We start from the raw sequence: 21,870 nt of genomic DNA, 5'->3' as shown, positions 1-21,870 counted from the left end.
CCTACGCACAGCTGAACGGAGTCAGATGCAGGCTGACCACTGCAGAAAATACCCTAGAGATTCGTGTGTTTTCGCACCACTGCGCAGGTCAATCTGTGCGTTTACACGAAACCTGCATCCACCAATCTCGATATTATTTGCACACAAGGGCAATAGTCTACCGCAGCGCAACACACCTTCCTGTTCGGTTCGGCGTGCAGTTTGCGTGTGACAGACACCCTCTATCTGCCTCTCTGTACGCGAGAAACAAATATCAAGCGAAGAATCGGAAGGGCAGACGAGAGTAACAACAAATGTGGCTGCGTGCAAACCAATGAACTGTTTGCATATGCAGAGTCTCGTACTCCCTATCCTGACGGTCCCGCAAAGCCGAAAGAAAACCCATTATCCCCGTAGGAACTCCCTACTCCCCTGCAAACCCCTCAGCATGCCGCCCCCTATCTGAGGGGGAGTAACAGACGAAGGAGAAGGCGTGCAAGCAGAGAAAAGGCCACTCTGCGAATTCGTGGCTGTCAATAATTGGAGGCGTCAGTGAGCCGGGACAGCCTTTTGCTCCTCCGTCTCTGTAGTCGCCACTACCCAGCCCCCCTTCGCCGCAGACTCCAAGTCTGCCCAGCGTTGAGCCCTCTCTTCTTCCTGTTCCTTTCGGCTGCGCGTCCACGCAAAACGCAATCCCATGACACACACACACACACGCTCCGAGAGTGAATTAGAGCTACAAGGCCGCAACAGCGCATACTCAACAAAAATTTCAGTTTCCGAATCCCCCGCACTGCATGCAACACATGTCCACCGCACCCCTCTGCCCGCCTTAGAGAAGGGCTGCAGCCGATGCGGATGAAGAGAATGAAGATCCAGCTGTTCCCCACCCAGTATATCGCTAGAACCGCAACGTGTGGATCTATCACATGCGCGCCAGCGCGCCGGCGAGTAGAGGACCCTATAAAGAAAAAAAGCCCTTACCGTTTCTCCTCTGCAATAAATCTGTTTGAACACTCGTCGAACAACGCGGTGTCTGCCTGGGCTAGCAGTTTGGAAACGTTGTAGGTCAGCGTGTGCACTGTCACACTCCAGTGCTGCTGGGAACTTCGGAAAAGTGCACCGATAATAATGGGAAACAACTCCTGCGCAAAAAGCCAGAAAAACACGACACCCTACCATATACGAATCTAAGCTGCGGCGATAACAGCACACCGCTTTTAGGGTGTGAATCCGAGGCTGTAAGGCCCCCCAAACGATGTGCAAAAACGCCAACACGCAAGTACCCGTAGACCATGCTCCAGCACTTAGCCCCCTTTCCTGCCTCCCCGCTGAGGTGCTTCGCATAGTACCGGCCGGTTCATATTGATGAACTTCACAATCTTCTCATTATTCCAGAGGAAAAGAACGCGTTCTGCTACTAAAAAGTTCGGAGACTGAATGCACTCTGCGAGCCGGGCAAACAGCGGGAGCATCACCTTCTGAAACTCCGGCAACTGCGTCTCTTGCAACACCTGTGAAGAACCCACGCAGCGGCAAAAACGGCGCAGAAGCAGCTGTCACACTCCCCTGACCAGTTTCCTAGAAGAGGCGCTACTACACAGTGGCTAGTGCACCAAGCACACGAAGCTTTCAGGCAAGCAGTTGACTATCGGCATCGGTACACTGCGAGGCACTCATAGAATCAGCTTGGCGTTTCCAGCAAGCCAGTCCACAGCGCAAACCATGGGGGGAGCACACACAGAAACCCATGAGACTCCCTATGAGACTCCCTGCATTTCCCCGTCCACATACACAGATGCAGCTCGGAGCAGCACGAATGAGGCGTGTGACAGCGGGCAGGGCAATAAACAATACACTTACATGCTCGAGTTCGTTGAGGAACAACACCACCTTCGGTGCGTTGCATGTAGGCCAGAAACGCACCATCCCGAGAATTATAGGCACCGCCACACGGCTCTCCTTTGCAACATATCTGAAATCGCAAGGGCCGCAACGCAGCAGCTGCACTGTACAGAACGCTTGCAAGCCAGGAAGGCACAGCAACGCGCAGACAGCCGAAGCAGGGGAGAAGGCACAGAGGGGCATGAAGTGCACATGCCCATGCACACGAGCACATGGCAAGAGAGAGTCTCTATCCACACAAAACTCCAAATAGACAAACATCACCACCACGAAACCATCTTTGCTGCTGCTGCAGAGGGAGATTAAAGGAACACTGAGAGGACCCCCCACTCCCTCCCACACTCCCTCTGGGAAAGAGCAGACGGTCTCGCGTCTCGGTTGGCTTAAAAGCAGAGGTGGTAGGTGGATCGGGAGCTAGTTTCTTGAGCTCAAAAACATTAACGCTGGATTTGGAAAAAGGCGAAGCTTTCTGCTGCCCTCCCTTCCGCATTCACCCCCCCTCCCTCTCCGCCTAAGGACAGCCCAGCCCGCAGCAGCATCAGAAAACTGCCCCTTTCCTTACTGCTCCATGCAATACGTCAGTTGTTTATGAAATGCGCCTAGAGACCGCGCCTTGTGAAGCGGCAGGAGCACCCGCTCAAGAAACAACTTGTGCTCCAGCTTGAGGGGGACTGCGAAGCCGTTGATGACGCTGCGCAAAAGAGGCACACACAACCCACAAACGATGAAGACGCGCTGGTCAGGAACGGGGGAAAAGACGTGCTTGAAAGAAGCACCGCAGAGGCCTCAAAATCCCCTATTCTTCGTATGGGAACCATGCAGATGACGTGCCAAGAATAACGGATCTGATGCTACGAAACAGCCCCCGTACACAGTCCCTAAATGTAAATATATATATGCATGGTGAGTGCGTGTATCAGGAATACAGCCTTCGTCTACAAGGACTCGAACCCCGAAATACGTTGCATGCTCCGAAAGGAAGTATGCACCATGATCTTTATGCACATTGGCGTAGGAGGACTGACTACTACATACAGGCCAAAGACTTCTCAGGATAGTATGCATGTCTACACATCCTGCGAATGAGGGGAATAAAGTTGGGTACATGCAATTCAAAGGGGCCTCTCCGCGCGTCCTACCTTCCAAGGATTTCAAGGAGCTCAGAAATGCCGTTCGGAGATTCTTGCTCATAGACAAAGCGATGGAAGACCTGCTGGATGCTCTTACGTACGAAAAATCTGCGTGAAAAAAACACGACAAAACTGGAAAAGGCACCTAAGAAAGACGAAAGCGAGCTGGTGAAGTAGAAAAAATAACTGAAAAGGACAAAGCTGCACGGCGTGGCACGATGTGCACAGGGGAGGGCCGCAGGCTTTTTTTTGGAATGGACGACAGATGAGATGAACCCCTGTCATAAACAAAACTAAGCCAACTTCCTGTCGGAAACTAAGCCGAAGTCTATCGAAGGCAGGCAGGCACGGTAGGAGCAGCGCGAAAATGCTCAGAATGCTAGCCACCTCTCTGCTTCTCCGGGTGTAGGGGCATGGAGAAGCTGCATTGTGAGTTGCGTCTACCCCGAGAAAAAAGGGGGCCCCCTTGCGCCGTGGTAATGTAAACGCACCTGAGGGCCATGATCTTTCCGTAGATTCTATGAAGTATGGTTTTTAAGTAATCCCGTTCCCTTGGATCTTCTGAGCTGAAGAGATCTAGGAACTAGCAACACAACAGAAGCAGCAGGCGAGGCAGCAAGCATGAGACCCTGCGTTTCGTATGCTAGAGCATGCAAATGCCTTGTGCGTGGTCAGGTGGCTGCTTCTCAAGCATTATCTTCCGTGCCAGTACACCGCGCACATCGTCCGCGAAAACGCAAGCCACACAGGAAGGGAGGAGAAGGAGGAGGAAAGGGAATTTGTAGGCCTCGTTTTTATGGACGATCCGCAGGGGAGTTTCCAGCACATCTGCTCTACAGTATGTACGGCGGGCAGTCAGTGCCCTGTGGAGTTTATAAGGCGAAGGATGCGTGTAAAGCAGGAAAGCGAATTCGCTTTACTATACACAGACGGCCGGTGGAAACTTTAGGAAGCGATTTTGACAGAGCCAGGCAGAAGGCGTAAGCGCCAGTGTTTAAGTGCGAAGGTACCTTCAAGACGAACTGTTGGTCAATGAACTTCTTGGCGAGTTTGGCACTGACGTCATTGGAAACAATAAACCGCAGGAAAAACTCGTATACAATTTGAATATGCGGCCAGGAGCTGTCCAGCTGAGGCTCCTCCTCTTCAGGTTCCAGGAGCGCAACACCCCGGTGCTGCGAAGGCGGAAGAGGTCTAAAGATGTTGGCGGATACCATGTCCATGACGTCCTGCAACACTTGCTCTGAAAAGCAGTGACGCGTGCTGTTTACATATCTGCAGTCGCACAAAACATGCACACATACATACACGCGGCAACTCCAGCTATACACATGGCCTATACATATATATGTATATACATATATGTATATACATATATGTACATATCTGTAAACATACATGTAGATATATGTATATCTATTCATAAATACGCTGTACTCTTGGGATAATACGAGAGAGTCTTGAAGCCTCTACGCATGCCTGCCTGCACCGTGTAAATCAATAACTCTCGATTCGCGCAGATTCAAAGTCTCAAGTTCTTATCCTCTTGCATGCATGCAATACCCCCATTCCTGTCGGCCGAGCTCCCGCAGGTTTACTTGCAGCCAAGATACACCCGCCTGCAAGGACTCGTTTCTCCATCCAACACACGAGGAAACATCACCACGCTGCTACCACTACTGCTGAACGAGGACTGCATGCATGCAGTCCTCGTTCAGCAACACCAGGGGCAGCACCCCTCAGCGGCGCTGCTCACTCAACAATCTCGATGAGCGCCTGCTTCTTGAGATCCTTGTCCCGCAAAAAATCAGGAGAATCGAAGTCATAGACTATGCAGCACGCCTGCGTGCAGACAGACGCGCATGCACACCCAGCCACAAAAACAGCATCAGCCTGACCCTGCCGCCGTCGCTATCTCTTCTTGGCGCTCCAGAGTCATGCGCAGGGAAACGAGGAGAACTCGACTGGCAACAGCCGTAGAAGCTGCCCGCTGAGTCATGAGGGAAGCCGCACCGCAAGTTTCTTCCGAAAAAGCTCTGGCCGATCACCGACGGGAGCCTCCATCAGAGGCGGCAAGTCACAAGGAAAGGGCGAAGGGGGCTGCGCTTGAGGAGGCCTCCCAAGCAGTAAGGCACGCACTCCAGGATTAGGGTTGCCGACTATGCGCCTGCAGAAAAATGCCAGAGCAATCATGGCCTCTCCATGCAACAGAATAACCCATCTCAATCCAAGAGAGAAGCGCTGCTGCGGGGGTGCACGCAGAACCAAAGGCCTCCTTTACGACAAGCAACAAGAAACACATTCTCGACTCCACAAGAACGGCGCGCGACCGCACTATGTTTTATCCACTGAGCCGCAGGAGATGGTAGACACAACTTGCCCACCAGCGCTCCCGTATGTGACGACGCCTCCCTGTCCCCACTCCACTAGTAAAGGAAGGGTCCACTAGAGCCGATTCAACCCGCCAAAAACAATCCACAAGGTGGAGCAGCGCTGATGCCAATATAATAAGGCCGGCAGCAGTGTTTACAAAGAGCGTCTGTGTGTGTATGTGTCTGTGTGTGTATATGTGTGTCTGTGTGTGTATATGTGTGTATATGTGTGTCTGTGTGTGTATATATGTGTCTGTGTGTGTGTGTATATATGCGTGTGTCTGTAGTGGATGCAACACATGGATGTCGAGTAAACAAGAGCGGCACACAGAAGGTGACGCACCGCGGAAATTCAACATCTTTGGTCTTGAGGCTGTCCGCTTGCAGCAGACGATCTCGAGTGCCGTGTCTGGTGGCTGCACTGACGCCATAAACAAGGCTTCCCCCCCCCTCGCTCTTGTCTGCTCCAGGACTGCCCGGAGCTGCTGCAACCCCTGCCTCCTGCTGCTGATGAGCCGTCTCTAATTGTTGCGACGGCTGCTGGTGGTGATCAGCCTGCTGCTGCTGCTGCTGCTTGTCCGAGTGCTGCGAGCTGCTGCGAGAGAAACTATCCCTCGAGGAAATACGACGGCGCATGGACTGAAACAACCTGGGGAGGCACGGTGCATGCGGGCAGACAGAAGGGTGTGACACACACTAAGTAAGATTCCGCAGCAAGAAAAGGACACCAGCCCCCTGTTGAGGCGGCAGCAGCACAGGGAACAGACGGTAGACAGGGGAGAACGAGCGCGAAAGGCATGGGGGAAAGAAGGATGGGGGGAGGAAGGATGGGATGAGACTAAGGCGGTGCGAAAATGCACGGCCACTGGAATGCATGCATTGAACTGTGCAAGACAGCGACTATGGAGTCTCCTTCTCCTCCGGAGGAGGATGATCAGAGAAGAAATCGGTGGGGAAAAAAGGAGCAGCGCGGTGCAAGGGTGCAAAAGTGTGAAATAAGCGCCCCCTTCTCTCCACGGCAGCAGCACCACCACGCATCAGCAACTTCGCAAAGAGACGGGTATAGCGAGAGGCGAGGGAGGGTATGAATGCAGCGATCGGGAGGCATGCGAAAGAAAGAGAGAAAAAGAGAGAAAGAAAGAGAGACAACAGCGGCCACCAACACAGGACTGAGACTTGCAGCAGGTACAGCAGCAACAAGAATACAAAATGGAGTCCAAGCAAAAGAACAAGCTGGCGTCAGCGCACTTCATTTTCAGATTGCGAAGGCGACCTGGGAGACTCAATGGCGAGGCAGACGCGCGTGCAGTCCACTCCGCCGCGGACGCCTCCTGCCCCAGCCTGCATTTCCCCAGCGGGAAAAATACATACGCCAGAGGAGCATGCACAGTGTTAGAAAGCGCCCCCTTCTTGAGCAGGAGGCGGGAGAATTTGCACGCCTTTGAGGCAATGGAGAGGCGCCCATCGTCTCAGCAGGCTGAGGCACGGATATGAGAGTCTATGCTAGAAGGCGTGACAGAAGAAAACGCCTACTAGCAGCCCGGGAAGATCGAGACTGTTCTGGGAAGGCTTTCAACGCGAAAAGACAGAGGGAGACGCTTTTCTACGAGCCTCGGATTTACGCATGCACACGGGCATTCGGTACCAGGACTGCATCGGGTTGTTCCCGATGTCTGCCAAGAGCAGGGGAGCGAGTCAGACACTTGTTGAAGGCAAGAGGCAAGCGGCACATGCGACAGGGCAGCGACTACTGGAGAGACTTACCGCGTCTCGCCTTGGAGCCTCGCGCTAAAAGCCCTCCGCGCCAGTGGGGTGATGATGAACAGTAAGGGGGTTTTGCGCACAAGGCGCTGCTGCTGCTGCTGCTGCTGGAGTTGGTGCAGCGGCAGCTCGACTAGGAGGGCGGGTGCAGCCGTTGCGCGGTGTTGTCGAAGAAGTAGAGGCTTCGAGCGAAGGCCGCAAGTGGTGCTGCAGGTGTACGAGGCCCCTTGCTCCTGCTGGAATTCTTTATTCTTGACTCTCGATTGGCGACACTCAGGGGGAGAAGCAAGGAAGGAGGGGTGCCAGAGGCGGCTCAGGGGGGCTTATAAGAATCAGAGGGGAAAAAAACCTACGGCGCTCCTGCAGGGGTTGTGAAGCAGCAGCCGAGACACTCTGAAGCGGCTCGCCATACAGACGTAGGACGGCGCTTGGCGCACGCAGTCACCAAAGAGAGAGCCAGAAGAACTCCCTCATCAGCGGCATCCCGCAGCAATCGCCCTCTTTACTCGATGAAATACACATTCTCTGCCCACACTCGGGGGATGATTCAAAAGAGCTGGCGCTGCGGCAGCCGCTGCAGGCACGTGCCCCTCTCCTTGTCTTTGGCGGGGAAGTGTGATGCCTTAAACAGGGCCTACTCTGTGAGTAAAAGGCTGGAAGCGGCTCCAATTTGCACCACTTGGCCATGCCGCCGCGCAACTCCTGTGGACCGGCAGCCCCTTTGGACGCTGCTTTTCCCAGGTTCGACGGAGCAGCAACTGTTGAGGCAAGGGGGCCCTGCTAGTGAACAAAAATCCTTTGGGAGCAATTCTGGGTGCCAAAACTCCGGGAGAAAAGTCCTTGTCGAGACATTAGCTGTAGCGCTGCATGTGTTTGTACGCCTCGCGCACAGCTCAGGCTGCTGCTGCGCACGCGGTTATTCTCATGATCTTTCACACAGAAGCAAAGAAGCTGCTTGTTGGGGACGGGGTGTTGTTCTGTAGGTTTTGTTTGTCAGCGCATGTAGCCATTTTGTGTGTTGTGGCGGGACACGTTCATGGACCTGGCCTGCCCGGATAACGCGCCACACTACCCGTCATGACGGCTCCTGTCCGCCGTATCCTTCGTTACTTTTATGTGCTCGTTCCTCTGTATCCACACAAAGGAAGCATCATACGCGGACAGAATCGGGGTCCTTTCGTAGGAAACTGAGCCTATTACACGGAAGATCAGGGCTCCACCCCAGGGCCTTCCTCCTGGCATCTCCCCAACGAGGCGTTCACCACCGAAACCTGACTAAAACTTTCTGAGTAAATTTTTGGCTTTCCCGCTCTAAGGACAGCTGTACTAGCGACCACAATTCGAAAAGGTCGCGTTCTGGGGACAGGAAGGGCAGCAAGGGTGGTACATTACGCGCACGCATTATGCATATGCCGAGTTCGAAAGTAACCGTGGTATGCGGCAGCAAGATTGGACACACAATCAGACTTTTCAGTCTTCCTTCGATCAAGGATTCATGAAAACGACTAGCTCCTGCAATCACCGAAGGGTGACTTAATTAGCGCCAATGAAAGGTAGCACACATGAACGTCTAGGCTAAGACTTTCTGAGAGAGTTGCTGCCTGAATCGATTGCGTTTCACCGTAGTTAAAATTCAGAACTAGTCTTGTGCTTGATTTAATTGTTCTTTGTTCTAGTGTTTGCGCAGCAGTACCAGGGACCACACTTTCAAGTGGTGCGTGCGTGCAGAGCTTACTGTTTTTACCTCTGTGAATGCCTAGACTGATTAGAGGGTGAGCAGCAAGTGCAGCCCCCGGTGTTCTTCCTCCTCTTTTGTAGCCGATTATCTGGTGGTTCAAGAGTGTGAAGCTTCGCATCATTTTCTAGGTATTTCGGGTGCTATTTTTCTTTTAATTTGCTGGGAGGACCCCTGCACGCATGCCTAGATATTTAACCTAGAATGGCCTCAGGAGCTAGGCCACCCACATGCTAAAAGGTGTGAGGCAAGCATTTTGTCACTCTGCCACCATTGTTGCAAACAGCAGTTAGCTGTTCCTGATATAACAAGTCACGCTAAACTCTGTCTCGAAGCGAGTGATTGAAGCTTTCAGAGCCCCAACTGTAATTTTCGATAGTTGTACCAGAGTGAGAGGGAAAAATACAGAGCGAAAATTGTACGGACAAAGAAATATCAGCAGATTGTCTGCACACAGGCACGAACCACGTGCAAAACCCGTGAGTGTTTTCATGAGGTAGGCAATGGGATTTTTCTGGGATCTTGGCCTTTTACTAGCATTGGGGTCGCATGCGTCCTGAAAGCGCCTTTGTCGCCTTCTTGTACCCTATAAAACCCGTGTGATGCTTACTAGCCACAATGGTCCGCCTCCCATTCAGGTCGACATCCAAAGGGCACGAAAAGAGGCAGCGCATGCCGGACCCTCCATCATGCTCGCCTGGTAACAACACCTGCTCACTTACCCTTAGAATGAGAGCAAGTGATTTAAAAGCCATTTGTATCACTCTCTTAGCCCCATTTCAACTACATTTTGAGCCCACACCGATACACAAACACACATATGTACATACGCCGTCACCTTGGACAACTCGCCTATGAGAACGTGACAAAGCTACATCCCCGTAGAGAGCTTGTTGCACAGCTGAGCCGATTCTCTCAACCTTCCAAACTGGAGAGCGCCATGTTGGTGTCTGCCTAAAGTGAGTTGTACTTTTCACCGCAGGAGGCAGGACGCTCTAAAGGAGGCTATTCAACCTGTCCTGCCACCGCAGGTTTCGAGGCATCTTGTCTGCTAGTTTCTTTGTTGGGGTAGACCATCTATTATGCCGGAATACACTGTAGCAAATTGGAAAGCCAAGGACTGCTTCCTGTGTTTCCAGAAAACAACGCAGTTTTGTTACACCTTGGAAGTGCCAAGTGCGCTTCCCTAAAGAACTTGCCTGTAAACCTACCAACATGGGCTAGGCAGAAGAACCATTTGCTGTTGCTGCAGCGGAGAGGGGCCTTTCCCATAGCGCAGCCTAGCTTTAAACAGGCGCCAGCGGGGGTCCTCGATCCGATCCCACATCAATTTAAATACAAAAGGCCTCCTGTGATTTGCAGGTGCCCAGGCATCCTTTTATAACCTGGCATTTCTGGCGCCCTGCTTCAACCTGAAGCCGGCATCGGGTGTACAGGCAGCATCTTTGCTATCTCCAGCAGCTGCTGGCGATTACGGGCGTCACTTCCAAAGAGCTTCAGCTCCTCAAACAGTACAGAGTCTATTCCAGGGAGCTTCTCCTCAATCTGAGTTTGCATCTGTATCTGAGGCGTCGTTTCACTCTCTGGCTCAATGCCTGGATCCCTGGCCACGACTGACTGAGGGGCTTTAGAAGACGCTGCTAGTCCCTCCAGAAGCCTCAAAAAACCGTCGAAAGTCTGCGCCTTCCGTGCGAGCGCAGAAGCTGCGCGTCTCCCCATCCCCGGAATGCCTAGAGCGAACAGGAGCCGCTGCAGCTGCACTCCTCGTTCTTGCACCTGCTGGATCTCCTTAAAGAGTGCGTCTCTTGCCTGGGGACCCCAGCCAGGCCAGCCCGCCATGCCAGCCTCTCCCAAGGATGTCTTTTTATTATCCGTGTTCGCCAGATGAAACGCGTCGCTAGGAACCTTTAGGTAGCCCTTAGCTGTAAGAGCCTCCAGCGCTCTAGGCCCCAAACCAGCCACAGCCAATCCATCACGTGAGAAGAAACGTCGAAGCCGCTGCAGCCGCTGTGCTCCGCATGCCCACCCTCCCGAGCACCACAAGACCCCTTTAGGTCTGTCCGCGTCTTGGGTAGTCGTGAAGCCTGCTGGTGGGGGTGTTGCTGCAGCTTCGCCTGTGGCATTTTTTCCTTGCTTCGATGTTCTCCTTCTAGAAGGATGCAGAGGCGCAGAGGCCTCCGGTGTCTTCATCGCTGGCGGAGAACGCTCCATCAGCACTCGCTCGCAAGACGGGCAATGGGTAGGCGCGCAGACAGGCTTGGATTCGCTGCTTCTGGCCTGAGAATCAACTCTACATATCTGTGGAACCGACTCTCCCTTGAGCTGTACATACACCAGGTCTCCAAGTCTCACATCCTTTCGCCTCATTTCCTGCAGGGAATGCAGCGAAGCCCTGCCCAAGGTGACGCCCCCCAAGAGCACGGGTTGCAGCACTGCCACGGGTGTACAGACACCCGAGGAGCCTACCGTCCACTCAACTGCCACTACACGGGTTCGCGTCGCTACAGCAGCAAACTTGAGGGCAAATGCCCACCGCGGAGCTCTCGCAGTGCTCGAAAGCTGCCACTGGTGCTGGAGAGAGTTCAGCTTGAATACGACACCGTCGCAAGGGACGCTCTCCAAAGGCAGAGGGAAGCCAACAGCTGGAATAGGGGGAGCAGCTGCTGCTGCTCCCCCTGTCTCAGCGCCCGCCTCACCACCATCAGCAGCAGCATTGGAAGAAGGCGGACCACGAAGAACCTCCTCCAGCCGACTCTGGTAAGCTGCGTGGGCATGGCTCTGCTCCTCGAAGGCTGCCAAAGCCTCGCGACGGCTAGCCACCAGCAGACTGTGCGGCAGGAGCACCTCAAAACCCCACTGCTGCAGCCGCCTCAGCAGTTCTTGCTGTGTAGACACGCCAGCAACAGCAGCGCCTGCCGCAGCTGCACTGCGAAACGCACTGCTGTGTGTATCCTTTCCGCTATTAGGGTCCAGAGGCAGCTCAGCGGACGGCTCTGCAACAAGGCCGTAAGCACAAAATCGAATGCTGCTGTCTTCCACGTCGCTGGAGTTATCCACGCGCCGCAGCAGCCCGACCACAGCATGCCTGACACAAAAGCAACAGCACACCGATAAAAGAGTAAAAGGCCTGTATACCCATCTGCCCACCGCCTCAAAAACATACGGGCTGTATAATCTGCTTCAGAAATGCACTAAGCAGCCACATTGCCAGACTCCGTAACCCCACACGCGGCAGGCAAGTCAACTCACACACTCTCTCTCCTATTTTTTAAGCCTTCTGACACACAGATATGCCTACTGCCGTCCGCGAAACTCTACTGCCTCTCATCTCCGAGCACTGCTCCCTACCCACCACCCTCCTAACGACCCTGTTTCACCCCACGCATTCAAGCCTTTTCGATCACCCTACACCCTGTAAGCCCTTCCCCGCTTGCCCCTGTTGCGCGTCTTCTGCCAAGATGTGTCTACCTTGCCTCCTCCGCCGCTACAGGCTGGTCCTCCGGCAGGCACGCACCTCGGGGATGAGAAAGCCTTGAGACTTCGCTCTCTCCTGTCTTTGTTCAGAGACGCAAAAGCATCCAGGCCCATGAAAGCCTCGCCTCGAACCTCGATCTGCCTCGGATATCGCGTTGCGTCGCCACTCGCAAAGCCGCTTCCTGCTTGGCGCCCTTCTCCTGCTGCTACCTTCTCTGGTGCCAAACTGCCCCCATCCCCTGCTCTTCCTCCTGCATCGACAGCTGTGCTTGCACCTCCTACTGTAATTTCAAGGGGAAACACCCCCACGCCTCCCAGAACAAGCGCTTTGTTCGTGACGTCTTCTCCCGAAAGGCCATCACCCCTCGTAAGAGCCCTTACCAAGCGATACCGAACAGCATTCTTGCAAGCCTTCGTGGCGCTGCTGCTGTGCATTCGCATGTAAGTGAGGGACAGACTCTGACCATCCACTTTCGGCTCCAGCAGCAGCGGCGCAGCAAAGACACCGCCGTCCTCTGCTGCACCCCCCGTAGCCCTACTACCCACACCTGCTGCTGCAGATGCAGGCAAAGTGCCTCCATCAAAAAGTTCAGCCAATCCACCCCCCCCAAGAGCACGCGATACTTTCACTGATGAGGCCTCAGATTCCACCGCTGCCTCACAACGCCGCCTTCGCCCCGCAGATTTGCCACTCCCTTCAAGAGACACCTTCTTAACAAATCTGCAGCAGCACCAACAAAACAACAACAGCAACAACAACGACGCAAAACGCTCAGTGCAACTCCTGCGTGCGCTATAATGTGTGTGTGTGTTTGTGTATGTGTTTGTGCATGTGTGCATGTACATGTCTGTATGTTTGTGTATGTATCTACTCACACTTTGCACCTTTCTTCTCGCTTGAAGAAAGTTGCGCAGCATACATAATCGAAAGCCTTATTTGCACAGCACAGCACACTTCAAACGCGACTGCCTACTGTCTACCAATGAAGCCTCAATCGACAGCCCCCTGTCCTAGAATCTCGAGGGAATGCCTTATTTTACCTATCAAGCCTGTCAAAGAGGCGTGAGGCCTCTGCTGGAGCATGCACACTCTCCAGAGACAGAACCGGTGCCAAATGCTGACAGTTCGCTGCGGGTGCCCCTGCATGTGCGCCTACTCCTACGGGGACTGCTCCGACTCTTCGCAGAGGGCTGTCGGGGAGGCGAAGATGGGGATGCTTCTGCAGCGAAAATGGAGGGACGCCAGGAAAGAAAGCAGCCTGTCAATGAAGCACGAAAGGCTCCATCCAAAGCCAACCCCCTCACCAGGCGTATCCTGTAAGGATCAAAAGAACAAGCGTCTATCTTGGACTCCCGTCACCTGCTAGAGCAGCCTCTTCCCAACGCCTCTTTGCAGCGGCGCATGCCTAAGGGCCTGTCGACCTCCTCTCTCTCTCTCTCTCTCCTCATGCAAGCATGCGGCTCACAATAGCCGGCTGGCAGCCCTCCTAAAGCACGTGCAGCTGCTAAAAGCCTTTGAAAACAAACGTGCCCCTCAGATATATAGAGTAACCGACCTCTCCTCACCCTCAACATTCCCTCCCTTTCTCCCTCCCTCAGTGCATTTTTCCCCAGCACCACAGGCACACCTTTTCCAGCACTTGCAGCTGCATCCACAAAGCGTCGTACGCCTCATCGGTGGCCAGAGGATCTTCGCCCCCAAAATAAGCCTTGTTCAATTCCTCGATTTTGTTGCACAGCTGCGCATGAAAAGCCTTGACCGTCGTCTCTGCTGTGGCAGAAGAATCAACGTCAGGCACCGAGCTATCCAAGCTTGCCGCGGCAAGCACAGGACGGCGCGAAGATGCTTGCACGATATCGCTCCTTTTGCTGCCGCTGCCGCTAGTGTTGTTGCTTTTGTTGCTATTACTATTGTAGCTGCAGCAGCTGCTGCTGCTTCTTCGGGTGATCCGGCTGCCAGCCCTGCAGCTGTCCATCAGCGAGTGCGGCGAAAGCCACCCCAGGCAGCATGCGGAATGCAATAAGGCCCTTCCGTCGAGGAGTCTTAAAGCGCCTGCTTCGCCATGAAGGCACCCCTGTTGCCATGGTGGTGTCTGTTGCCAAGACGGCGGCCGTTGGTGCTGCTGACAGGAGCGGAAGCTCGTCAGTCTCCTGGCGGTGCTCGCAGCAAGCCAGCGTCCAGTGACGAGACACAGGGCCCCAGGTGGCATTTTTTCGACGGAAAACGTTGAAAGTGAGGCTGCAACGCTGCCGCTCCTGCGTGCGGCGAATACCCTCTGCTCATGCTGCAGCGGGTGCTCCCTGTCCACGGGGAAGGTCCAGCAGCAGCGCTGCAGCGGCTTCGGGATTGCCTTGCTGCAGTGCAGCAGAAGCAGCAGCAGAAGCAGCAGCAGAAGCAGCGGAGGAAATGCGCATGCTCCTCGAGCGAAGAAGCTGCGCATCTGTGCCGCCTTTGCAGCCACCCCAATCGAAGGCGCTTATCGGCGGCAGACACGTTCTTCCTGATGCAGTTAGGGGTGTTGACGTTACTGCCTTTTGCTGAATACGAAGGAAAAAATGCGGCACGGCTATCGAAGTCGCAATCCTGTCACAAAAGGGTGCCTAGAGTCTGTTTTCCTGGCAGTGAACATCCGTGTAGCTGGCAGGGGCTGTTACCATGGGTTCGGGGTGGCGTGTTGTTGCCGTGTTGCCGTGTTGCTGTCGTTCCCACCACAGCCTCATGCATGCATGCGTGCATGCATGCATGGATGAGGCTAAGCAGCCCATGCGCTGGTTGTAGCCGTGTGCGCAGCTGCTGCTCGCGGATTGATTTCCCCACCCCCAAAAAATGCGTGCCGTCGGGGAAGGGGCCTCTCACGCGGCGAGAGTCTCGAGGAATTCTGAGGCTGTGTAGAGCATGCAGCGAGCGGCTTCGCATGAGAGACTTCAGTTGTGTCTGTCAGAGATACACCGGGGGTGGCTAGCGGGGCCCGCGAGTTTCGAGCAAAGCCGTTCGTTCATGCAGTTATGAAACAACACATTCAGCGGAACCGCGCATCTCGATGCCTACATGTAGCCCTCCTTCCCTGTATGTACAAGCACATATATATAAATATATATATCTCTCTCTATCCCTCCCTCCCGAGAGAGAGTTATTTGGCTAGCTAGCGCATCGATGAACGCTGCCGAGATTGCATGCAGACGCTGCGATCGTGCCAAACCGCTGCGGTCACCCCTGCGTCATGGGGCTGCCTGCAAAACTTCTCCGCCGGGCCCCCTAACAGACACCTTGAGCCTGCAGAACACGAAGATTGCTTGAAGCAGTGAAAAAGAAATCTCGCTTTTCTCGGCAGAAACACCACGAGCAACAAGTAGGCGCAGAAAACCACTCGGGGGGTCGTCAGGACGATGTGCACTACGAAGCCGCCACTCCCGATCCCCCGGTGGAATTGCGTTGTTCGCCATCTTCGTGCACACTAAAGTGGGAAAAGGCTTCAACTTATAATGTTTAGCCTCCACAAACTCAACAGGCCCCTCCTTCGGGTACTCTTGCGCCATGCTCATCGTGCAGAAGCGCCTACACCCGCAGGAACGGATGCGGGCTATTCGGCGGCTGCGCCTGCTGTAGCCTCCTTCGATGCATCTAAAACTGACGCAACAGACTCCTGCTGCTGCGGCGGGCAAGGCGCGTACTCTTGCTGCGAAAACACGCCAAACTCCAATGCTGCGTCGCGCAGTAACACCTGCAGCAGCAGCAGCGTCCCCCCCTCCCTGCGTACCAGCAAGGGGGAGGGCGGCAGAAACCGAGGCGGCTGTGGCTGCAACAACAATATCAGTAATAGCAGCGACAACAACAATAGCAGCAATAGCGGCAGCAATGGCAGCAATAGCAACAACAATAGCAGCAGCAATCTGTGCTATTTAATTCGCTACGAGCCGCAGTGCCAGGTTTCTAAGGGCCTGGCCATTCTCTTCTCCCTACAACTGCACACAGCACTGCAACAGTGGCAGCAGCAAGAGCAGCAGAAAGAGCAGGAGCAAGAGCAGCAGAAGCTCGACACGACGTCTCTGATTGTAGAGGGACTTATCGCAGACAGCAGCAGCAGGAGCTGCTGCTCTAGTTCTGGCGCAGGCAGAGCTTTAGACTGCTTCGACGCACAGCATTCGTCAGAGGCGTCAAGCGTAGCTACAGGCGGTCCATATGCGCTTCCTGCTGCACCGCAGCCTCTCGAGAATGCGGCCTTAGAAGATTTGCTTGATGTTTGCAACTCCCTCAGGAATCCGAGCAGCAACAGCCATGGCAGCTGCCGCCAAATATGCGCTAGTTCTCCCTGCATATTTCTGTTTCTCGCTGCAGAGGAGGGCCGTCTGCTGCCAGCGTCTGCTGCGTTTGCTGCTGAAGTTTCAGAGGCGTTAAAGGACCGGCGAATGTCTCGGAGTCCTTTTAAGGGTTGCGCGATTTCTGTTGTTTGCTGCAACAGAGCAGCTGGGAAAGAGGGGGCAGCAGGCTCTGCTGCCTGGCAGCATCAACAGCGAACTCAGCGGCAGCAGAAACAGCGAGGCACACCGCAAGAGGGTGGGTTTCCTCGAACGAATGTCAATGGAAACAGCTTCAACATCAGGAGCAGCAAGACCATGAAGAAACTTTCGGCGCACCTGACTGACCTTGGTGCAAGTTTGCTGCTTCAATCTCTGATTCTCTGCATGCATGCAACACCGGCCACGACTGCGAGAAAGTTTCTACAGTGGGCTGCACGAAGCGTGCAGCTTGTGCAGCACCACCAGCACCAGCACCAGCAGCAGATGCTGTTGCAGAAGGCAGGCGCGGCAGGATTCAGGAGCAGCTGCAACTGTAGCAGCAGCGATACGTCCGGCACCTCTAGTGAGCTTTCGGAGAGCAGCGAGGACGAGGAAGAGCAGTCTCTTCAGCAGCAGCGGCAGGCTTTTGTGGGTGGCGCATGCGGCGAGGGAGGAGAGGACGCAGATCTTGAGGATTTGGGGTCCTTAAGTGGCGCCATGCATTCAGCGGCAAGATCAGATCCTGCAGGAGGAGCGACAAAGTCAGAAGCAGTCGAGCTGCCGGAGCAGCTCACTGCACGCATGCGAGCGAATCTCGGAAAGGAGGGTTACAAATTGGTAGGGACGCACTCTGCAGTCAAGCTTTGCCGCTGGACGCGTGCTGCGTTGAGGGGCAGGGGAGGCTGCTACAAGCACACATTCTATGGCATCATGTCTTACGGGTGTATGGAATTCACGTCCTCCGTCGCATGCGCGAACCGCTGCCTTTTCTGCTGGAGGCATCATACCAACTTGGCAGCGGCAGATTGGCGCTGGAAGCAGGACGACCCCAAGGAAGTGCTGCGCGAGGCCATGCAAAATCACCTGCAAACTATTAAAGAGCTCAAGGGTGAGATCTTTAGTAGTTTGCTACTACTATTTGCGTGATACTGCTCGATAGCGGGGGTTAGAAGTAGAAGGAAATTCCGGTAAATGGGTGCAAGAAATGGATAAATGCTAGGGGGGTGCTTCTTGCTGCCGGCACTGCTATGGGACTTGGGCTGCACCAATACGAACAGCATACTGGGCAGTTTTCCGCCTCTTGCTTTTGCAGCTGTGTCAATCTGTATTTTTCTGTCTGTTCCTTTGCCTGTCTGTCGGTGGGAAAAAGGGGGCCCTATATGAAGGGGGCGTAATGCGCGGAATTTTTTGTAAACCTTTGAGCTCTCTCTCTCGGTTCTGAGGTGTGTGTTCGACGCGTGCACTGCCTCTGCCGTCTTCAGGGCTTCCTGGCTTGCGCAGCGACTTCTTCTCTCAAGTCCAGGGGAGAGTTCTGCATTGTGCTCTCTCCCTCGTCGGCGAACCCATTATGTACCCCAGACTGAACGAGCTCGTCCATCTTATGCACCAGCAAGGCATCTCGACTTTTCTGGTGGGTGCTGCGCGTGTTGTCAGTGTGTGCCCGCTGCTGCTGCCGCTGTTGGTTTCCGCACTTTGCCACGTGACATATGCGTTTCGCGGTGGCCCTAGAGGTGTACAGGGGTTTGGAGCCATTGGGAGGGCAGCTGCTTTTGTGTTCGTGGAGGGCGTCTAGGTTGGTGGGGTGTGTGGCTCTCGCAGGTAACAAATGCGCAGCACCCCGACGCTCTGAGAGCACTGGATCCCGTGACACAGTTGTACCTCTCTATCGACGCTGCAACAGAACAAGACCTTAAAAGGCTGGGTATGTTGCTCCGTCCAATTGCCGTGACAGCTGGTGTGCACAAACCCTGCCATGCAAGTTTAAAAATAGATCTTTCGTGGTCATCTCTGAGAAGGGGCGTGAGGGATGCGGCTTGTATGGGGTGCGTGGGGGCCTGCAGACCGACCCATACATCGGGATTACTGGGCACGCTTCTTGCAGTGTGTTGACATCCTACGGAGCAAAAAGCAGAGGACAGTTTTCAGGCTGACGCTCGTGCACGGCTACAACTGCGTGTTGGGTCCCCTAGAGGAAGAGGGAGCAGCGGAGCCGGCTCCACCAGCGAATGACTTATTGAATACTTGCAACCGGAAAAGGGGGGGGAAGAGGCACAAGAACGTCACGAGCACATTCGAAGGGTATGCCGCCCTCGTAAGGAGAGGCGAGCCCGACCTGATAGAGATCAAGGGCATGACCTTCTGCGGGGGGCTTGACAAAGAATCTCTATCCATGAAGAATGTTCCTAGGCACCAGCAGGTGGGAGCGCGTCACCTCAATTCCCTCCCCTCCCCTCAACTACTAGCACCTTTGGTGGCTATAATGAGGCAAGACGTACAGGACGGTGACGCAATACACTTGGGTTTTTCACATTCGGATGAGCCTATGGGGATCCGTATCTTCGAACGGTGTCTCACGGAGCTTCCCCGATCAGCAGTGCGTGCTTCATGTGTCTTTCACTCCTCCTTCACATTGCAGGTATTGATGTTTGCTGAGGGGCTTTGCAAGGCCTTACCAGAGGGAGTGTATGCCCTTGCCTCTGAGCACGAGCACTCGTGTTGCGTGCTGCTCGCTCACACCAAGTACGGTTGCTGTTTGACCCAGAAGGCCCATCTGTACTGCGTACCCCCGGCCCCTTTCTGTCTTTCAGCTACAGTTTCGTCGAACACTACTTGTTGGCTGCTTTAAGCGTGTGGCTGAATGCACGTAGCCGAGCAGCGATGTGGCTACGCAGGTACCTCAGAAACGGCCAGTGGCACATTTGGATCGACTACCCTAAGTTTTTCCAGCTCGTAGGCCCAGCACTGAGTGCTCCTCTTTACCTGCTTGCCAAGATACGGCAGCAAAAGATTACGTGCATAAATGTATGTGCGTGCACACACGTACGTGGAAAATGCCATGCACAAATAGTGCCTTACTCTGGTTCTCTTCTGCGTCTGGCTGATATGCATTGTTTCCATTTAGGCCCTCAACGGAAGCCGAGACTTTACAGGACTGGACTACTGTACTGTTTCCCCTTCTTGGGCTGTGTTTGGGGCGGAGGGCCGTGGGTTTGACCCCTATCAGAAAAGGTACTTGGGCGCGTTGTACAAATGATTATACTTGAAGTCCTTTCCTTGTGCTTGCTTTGGTATAACGAATGCGCACATAGACTGTTCTACAGCCTAATAGATACAGTGCACTTCTTGCATATTTCAGGGTAGCAATGGCACTTCCACTGGTTATATGCAGTATGGCACATTGCACGTTGAATGCTTACTCCTGGGCAACGCTCTGTTTGCGTATCTTATGATTCCTTGGGTGCTCAGGGTGTTCGGCAAGGGCCGAAGAAGGAAGCTGGCGCAAGCCGAGCAGGCGCAGTAGCATGGGGAGCTGAGTGCTGTTGCCAAGTGTTTAGGGGGTATGACAGGCGATTCTAAGGAATTGAGTGGTATTTTGTTTGAGGAACGTTCCAGCAGAAGAGTTCCGAATTCGCAAGCTCGTACTTTTGTCAACGAAGTAGGCATGCAGTGGATTAATGAAGAATCGATTTTTTTTCTGCGTATGCAGCAATCGTTGGCGTGCACAGCTGCATATTCGTTTTCACCACGATACCTCGGGGTAAAACTTCGAGGGCGTTCGTGGTCTTATCAGTTATTGGCGTTTTTACTTGCACCACTGCGTGTAAGCATGGGTAAAGTGCCTCCTGTTAATTGCTTTTTGGCTGCTTGAGTGCAGTACAGCGGATAAAATTTTTTATTTCGTCTCTAAACATTGGGATATAGTAGAACGGCAGTATTGTGCGGCACCGTGTGCAGCTAACAGTTACTCTATTTATGAGAAAGGACACTGTTGACGCACCGGGTGGAGTCCTGGTTTTTGTTTGAAACCGAATCGAGCAGGGGTTGCTGCCGTTGGTTCAGGCTGGGATGCCCTGCCTGTGGGTCACGGCATCATCCTGCCTAAAAGGTTGTGTACCTTTCTGTATAAAATGCCGGTGACCACCCCAAAAAAGTATTTACCTGAGCCTTTCGGCCCTCTGCAGAGGAACCGCCAATAGCTCTTTCCGCAGCTTCACGTTCTTCCGACTTCTGGTCTGCTATCTTGGAGGCTCTCGCATTTTTGCTTTTTGCCTCCTTTTCGTCCGAGTCCGTTTCCGCATGTTCATGTTCTGCCTCGCTAGCTGATAGCGCTTTCTTCTTTGCTGTGATCGTTGCTGCTTCCTCCTCAACTGCGGCACTCGCATTCTCAGCTTCTGCTTCGGCTTCTCTTTCGCTTTCCGAGCTGTGACCTTCCGTGTGGCTTGCAGCTGCTGCACTTGCAGCTTCTGCCTCAGCCTCCACCTCGGAAGCAGCCGCTGCAATGGCTGCCTCTCCGTGCTTGGCATGTTCGGATTCAGTAAGTATTTGCTGAACTTCAGCATCAATTTCTTGTTCTAATTCCTCCTGGCGCTGCTTTTCTGCTTGACGCACTTCGTCTTCGGCCTCCAGCACATCCCGTTGCACTTCCTCGAGCGTGGCCGCGGATACCGGTTCGGATTGCTTTATTTCAGCTGTTGACGATGTCTTTTCTGCCGGAGCCAGTCTGCCGATAGCATTTACTCCCATGGTGATGTTACCAAAATGACAGCGTTTCACCTTTCAATCGTTTTCTCGAGTCTGCATCAGGAAGACGTATTTGTAGTTCAGCACAAAATGAAGCAACGCAACATTTACCTCTCCATTTCGCTTTTAGGCGTTTCAGAAGGCATCTCTGCCTCTAGAACTTCCTTGAAAGTACCTTGACGTTTCATGCTGTTTAAGATTTTGCACGTAGGCCGCGTACCTCAGGTGGTACCGGGGAGATCTTCGCCGCCGATTCAGGCAAACACTTCACTGGCTTTGATCTGACACCGGCTTTCACCGATGGTTCCATCTGAGAAGAATTGTGTTCGACATCAGGAGTGCCTGCTTTCATCTCTAGAAGTTTATGGCGCTTTGCGTTTCTCTTCTCCAGCTCGTTTGCATGATGCTGTCGGGTCTCCTCGAGCTCGTGCTCGAGCAATTCAACTTTGCGTTCCACAGTATCAGATAGCCTGAAAACAATTCGTCTAGTCTCTCG

General features: G+C 53.8%; 4 protein-coding genes across 4 annotated transcripts; 1 reads left to right on the top strand and 3 right to left on the bottom strand.

Annotated features, from left to right (window-relative positions):
- Positions 1-528: 528 nt before the first annotated feature.
- On the bottom strand, positions 529-6,028 carry LOC34618981 (serine/threonine-protein phosphatase 2A 56 kDa regulatory subunit epsilon isoform). The gene is made up of 11 exons (XM_026335917.1): positions 5,744-6,028; positions 5,028-5,210; positions 4,771-4,856; positions 4,025-4,289; positions 3,506-3,597; positions 3,024-3,122; positions 2,447-2,575; positions 1,843-1,954; positions 1,332-1,493; positions 964-1,124; positions 529-649 (listed from the first exon to the last, which is right to left on the bottom strand). Exons 1-11 carry the CDS (start codon positions 6,020-6,022, stop codon positions 529-531), a joined length of 1,689 nt encoding a protein of 562 aa, XP_026191702.1. The 5' UTR covers positions 6,023-6,028.
- Positions 6,029-10,289: 4,261 nt separating this feature from the next.
- LOC34619791 (DNA ligase) lies at positions 10,290-14,566 on the bottom strand. The gene is made up of 6 exons (XM_026335928.1): positions 14,369-14,566; positions 14,266-14,298; positions 13,985-14,095; positions 13,398-13,576; positions 12,397-13,026; positions 10,290-11,967 (listed from the first exon to the last, which is right to left on the bottom strand). Exons 1-6 carry the CDS (start codon positions 14,564-14,566, stop codon positions 10,290-10,292), a joined length of 2,829 nt encoding a protein of 942 aa, XP_026191713.1.
- A 2,785-nt stretch (positions 14,567-17,351) lies between these two features.
- Positions 17,352-20,154, top strand: LOC34619792 (S-adenosyl-L-methionine-dependent tRNA 4-demethylwyosine synthase). The gene is made up of 7 exons (XM_026335927.1): positions 17,352-17,742; positions 18,116-18,264; positions 18,453-18,555; positions 18,695-19,050; positions 19,288-19,362; positions 19,756-19,862; positions 20,100-20,154. Exons 1-7 carry the CDS (start codon positions 17,352-17,354, stop codon positions 20,152-20,154), a joined length of 1,236 nt encoding a protein of 411 aa, XP_026191712.1.
- A 266-nt stretch (positions 20,155-20,420) lies between these two features.
- On the bottom strand, positions 20,421-21,726 carry LOC113146977 (proton pump-interactor BIP131-like). The gene is made up of 5 exons (XM_026335926.1): positions 21,595-21,726; positions 21,486-21,538; positions 21,114-21,354; positions 20,793-20,993; positions 20,421-20,537 (listed from the first exon to the last, which is right to left on the bottom strand). Exons 1-5 carry the CDS (start codon positions 21,724-21,726, stop codon positions 20,421-20,423), a joined length of 744 nt encoding a protein of 247 aa, XP_026191711.1.
- Between the last annotated feature and the right edge of the window lie 144 nt (positions 21,727-21,870).

Source organism: Cyclospora cayetanensis, unplaced genomic scaffold (genome assembly GCF_002999335.1).
Source record: "Cyclospora cayetanensis isolate NF1_C8 unplaced genomic scaffold, CcayRef3 CcayRef3_contig_86, whole genome shotgun sequence".
Lineage (NCBI taxonomy): Eukaryota > Apicomplexa > Conoidasida > Eucoccidiorida > Eimeriidae > Cyclospora > Cyclospora cayetanensis.
This window is presented reverse-complemented; position numbering and strand designations above follow the sequence as displayed.

Bases quoted from the DNA above. Each gene is read 5' to 3' on its own strand.
- LOC113146977 (XM_026335926.1), bottom strand. From the start codon at position 21,726: ATGAAAGCAGGCACTCCTGATGTCGAACACAATTCTTCTCAGATGGAA. The intron at 20,994-21,113 runs GTGGAGGCTGAG...GCAGTTGAGGAG, and splicing joins TTGCAGCGGCTGCTTCCGAG to GAAGCAGCAACGATCACAGC. The intron at 20,538-20,792 runs GTAAATACTTTT...CCCAATGTTTAG, and splicing joins CAGAGGGCCGAAAGGCTCAG to AGACGAAATAAAAAATTTTA.
- LOC34619792 (XM_026335927.1), top strand. From the start codon at position 17,352: ATGCATTCAGCGGCAAGATCAGATCCTGCAGGAGGAGCGACAAAGTCA. The intron at 19,051-19,287 runs GTGGGAGCGCGT...ATGTTTGCTGAG, and splicing joins ATGTTCCTAGGCACCAGCAG to GGGCTTTGCAAGGCCTTACC. The intron at 19,363-19,755 runs GCTCACACCAAG...GTTTCCATTTAG, and splicing joins ACTCGTGTTGCGTGCTGCTC to GCCCTCAACGGAAGCCGAGA.
- LOC34618981 (XM_026335917.1), bottom strand. From the start codon at position 6,022: ATGCGCCGTCGTATTTCCTCGAGGGATAGTTTCTCTCGCAGCAGCTCG. The intron at 5,211-5,743 runs GTTGAATTTCCG...TTGCATGGAGAG, and splicing joins ACAGCCTCAAGACCAAAGAT to GCCATGATTGCTCTGGCATT. The intron at 1,125-1,331 runs GTACTATGCGAA...CTTTTTGCGCAG, and splicing joins TCATCAATATGAACCGGCCG to GAGTTGTTTCCCATTATTAT.
- LOC34619791 (XM_026335928.1), bottom strand. From the start codon at position 14,566: ATGCCACCTGGGGCCCTGTGTCTCGTCACTGGACGCTGGCTTGCTGCG. The intron at 14,299-14,368 runs GCATGCTGCCTG...GCCGGATCACCC, and splicing joins GAAGGGCCTTATTGCATTCC to GAAGAAGCAGCAGCAGCTGC. The intron at 11,968-12,396 runs GTGCGTGCCTGC...CTTTTGTGTCAG, and splicing joins AAGGCTTTCTCATCCCCGAG to GCATGCTGTGGTCGGGCTGC.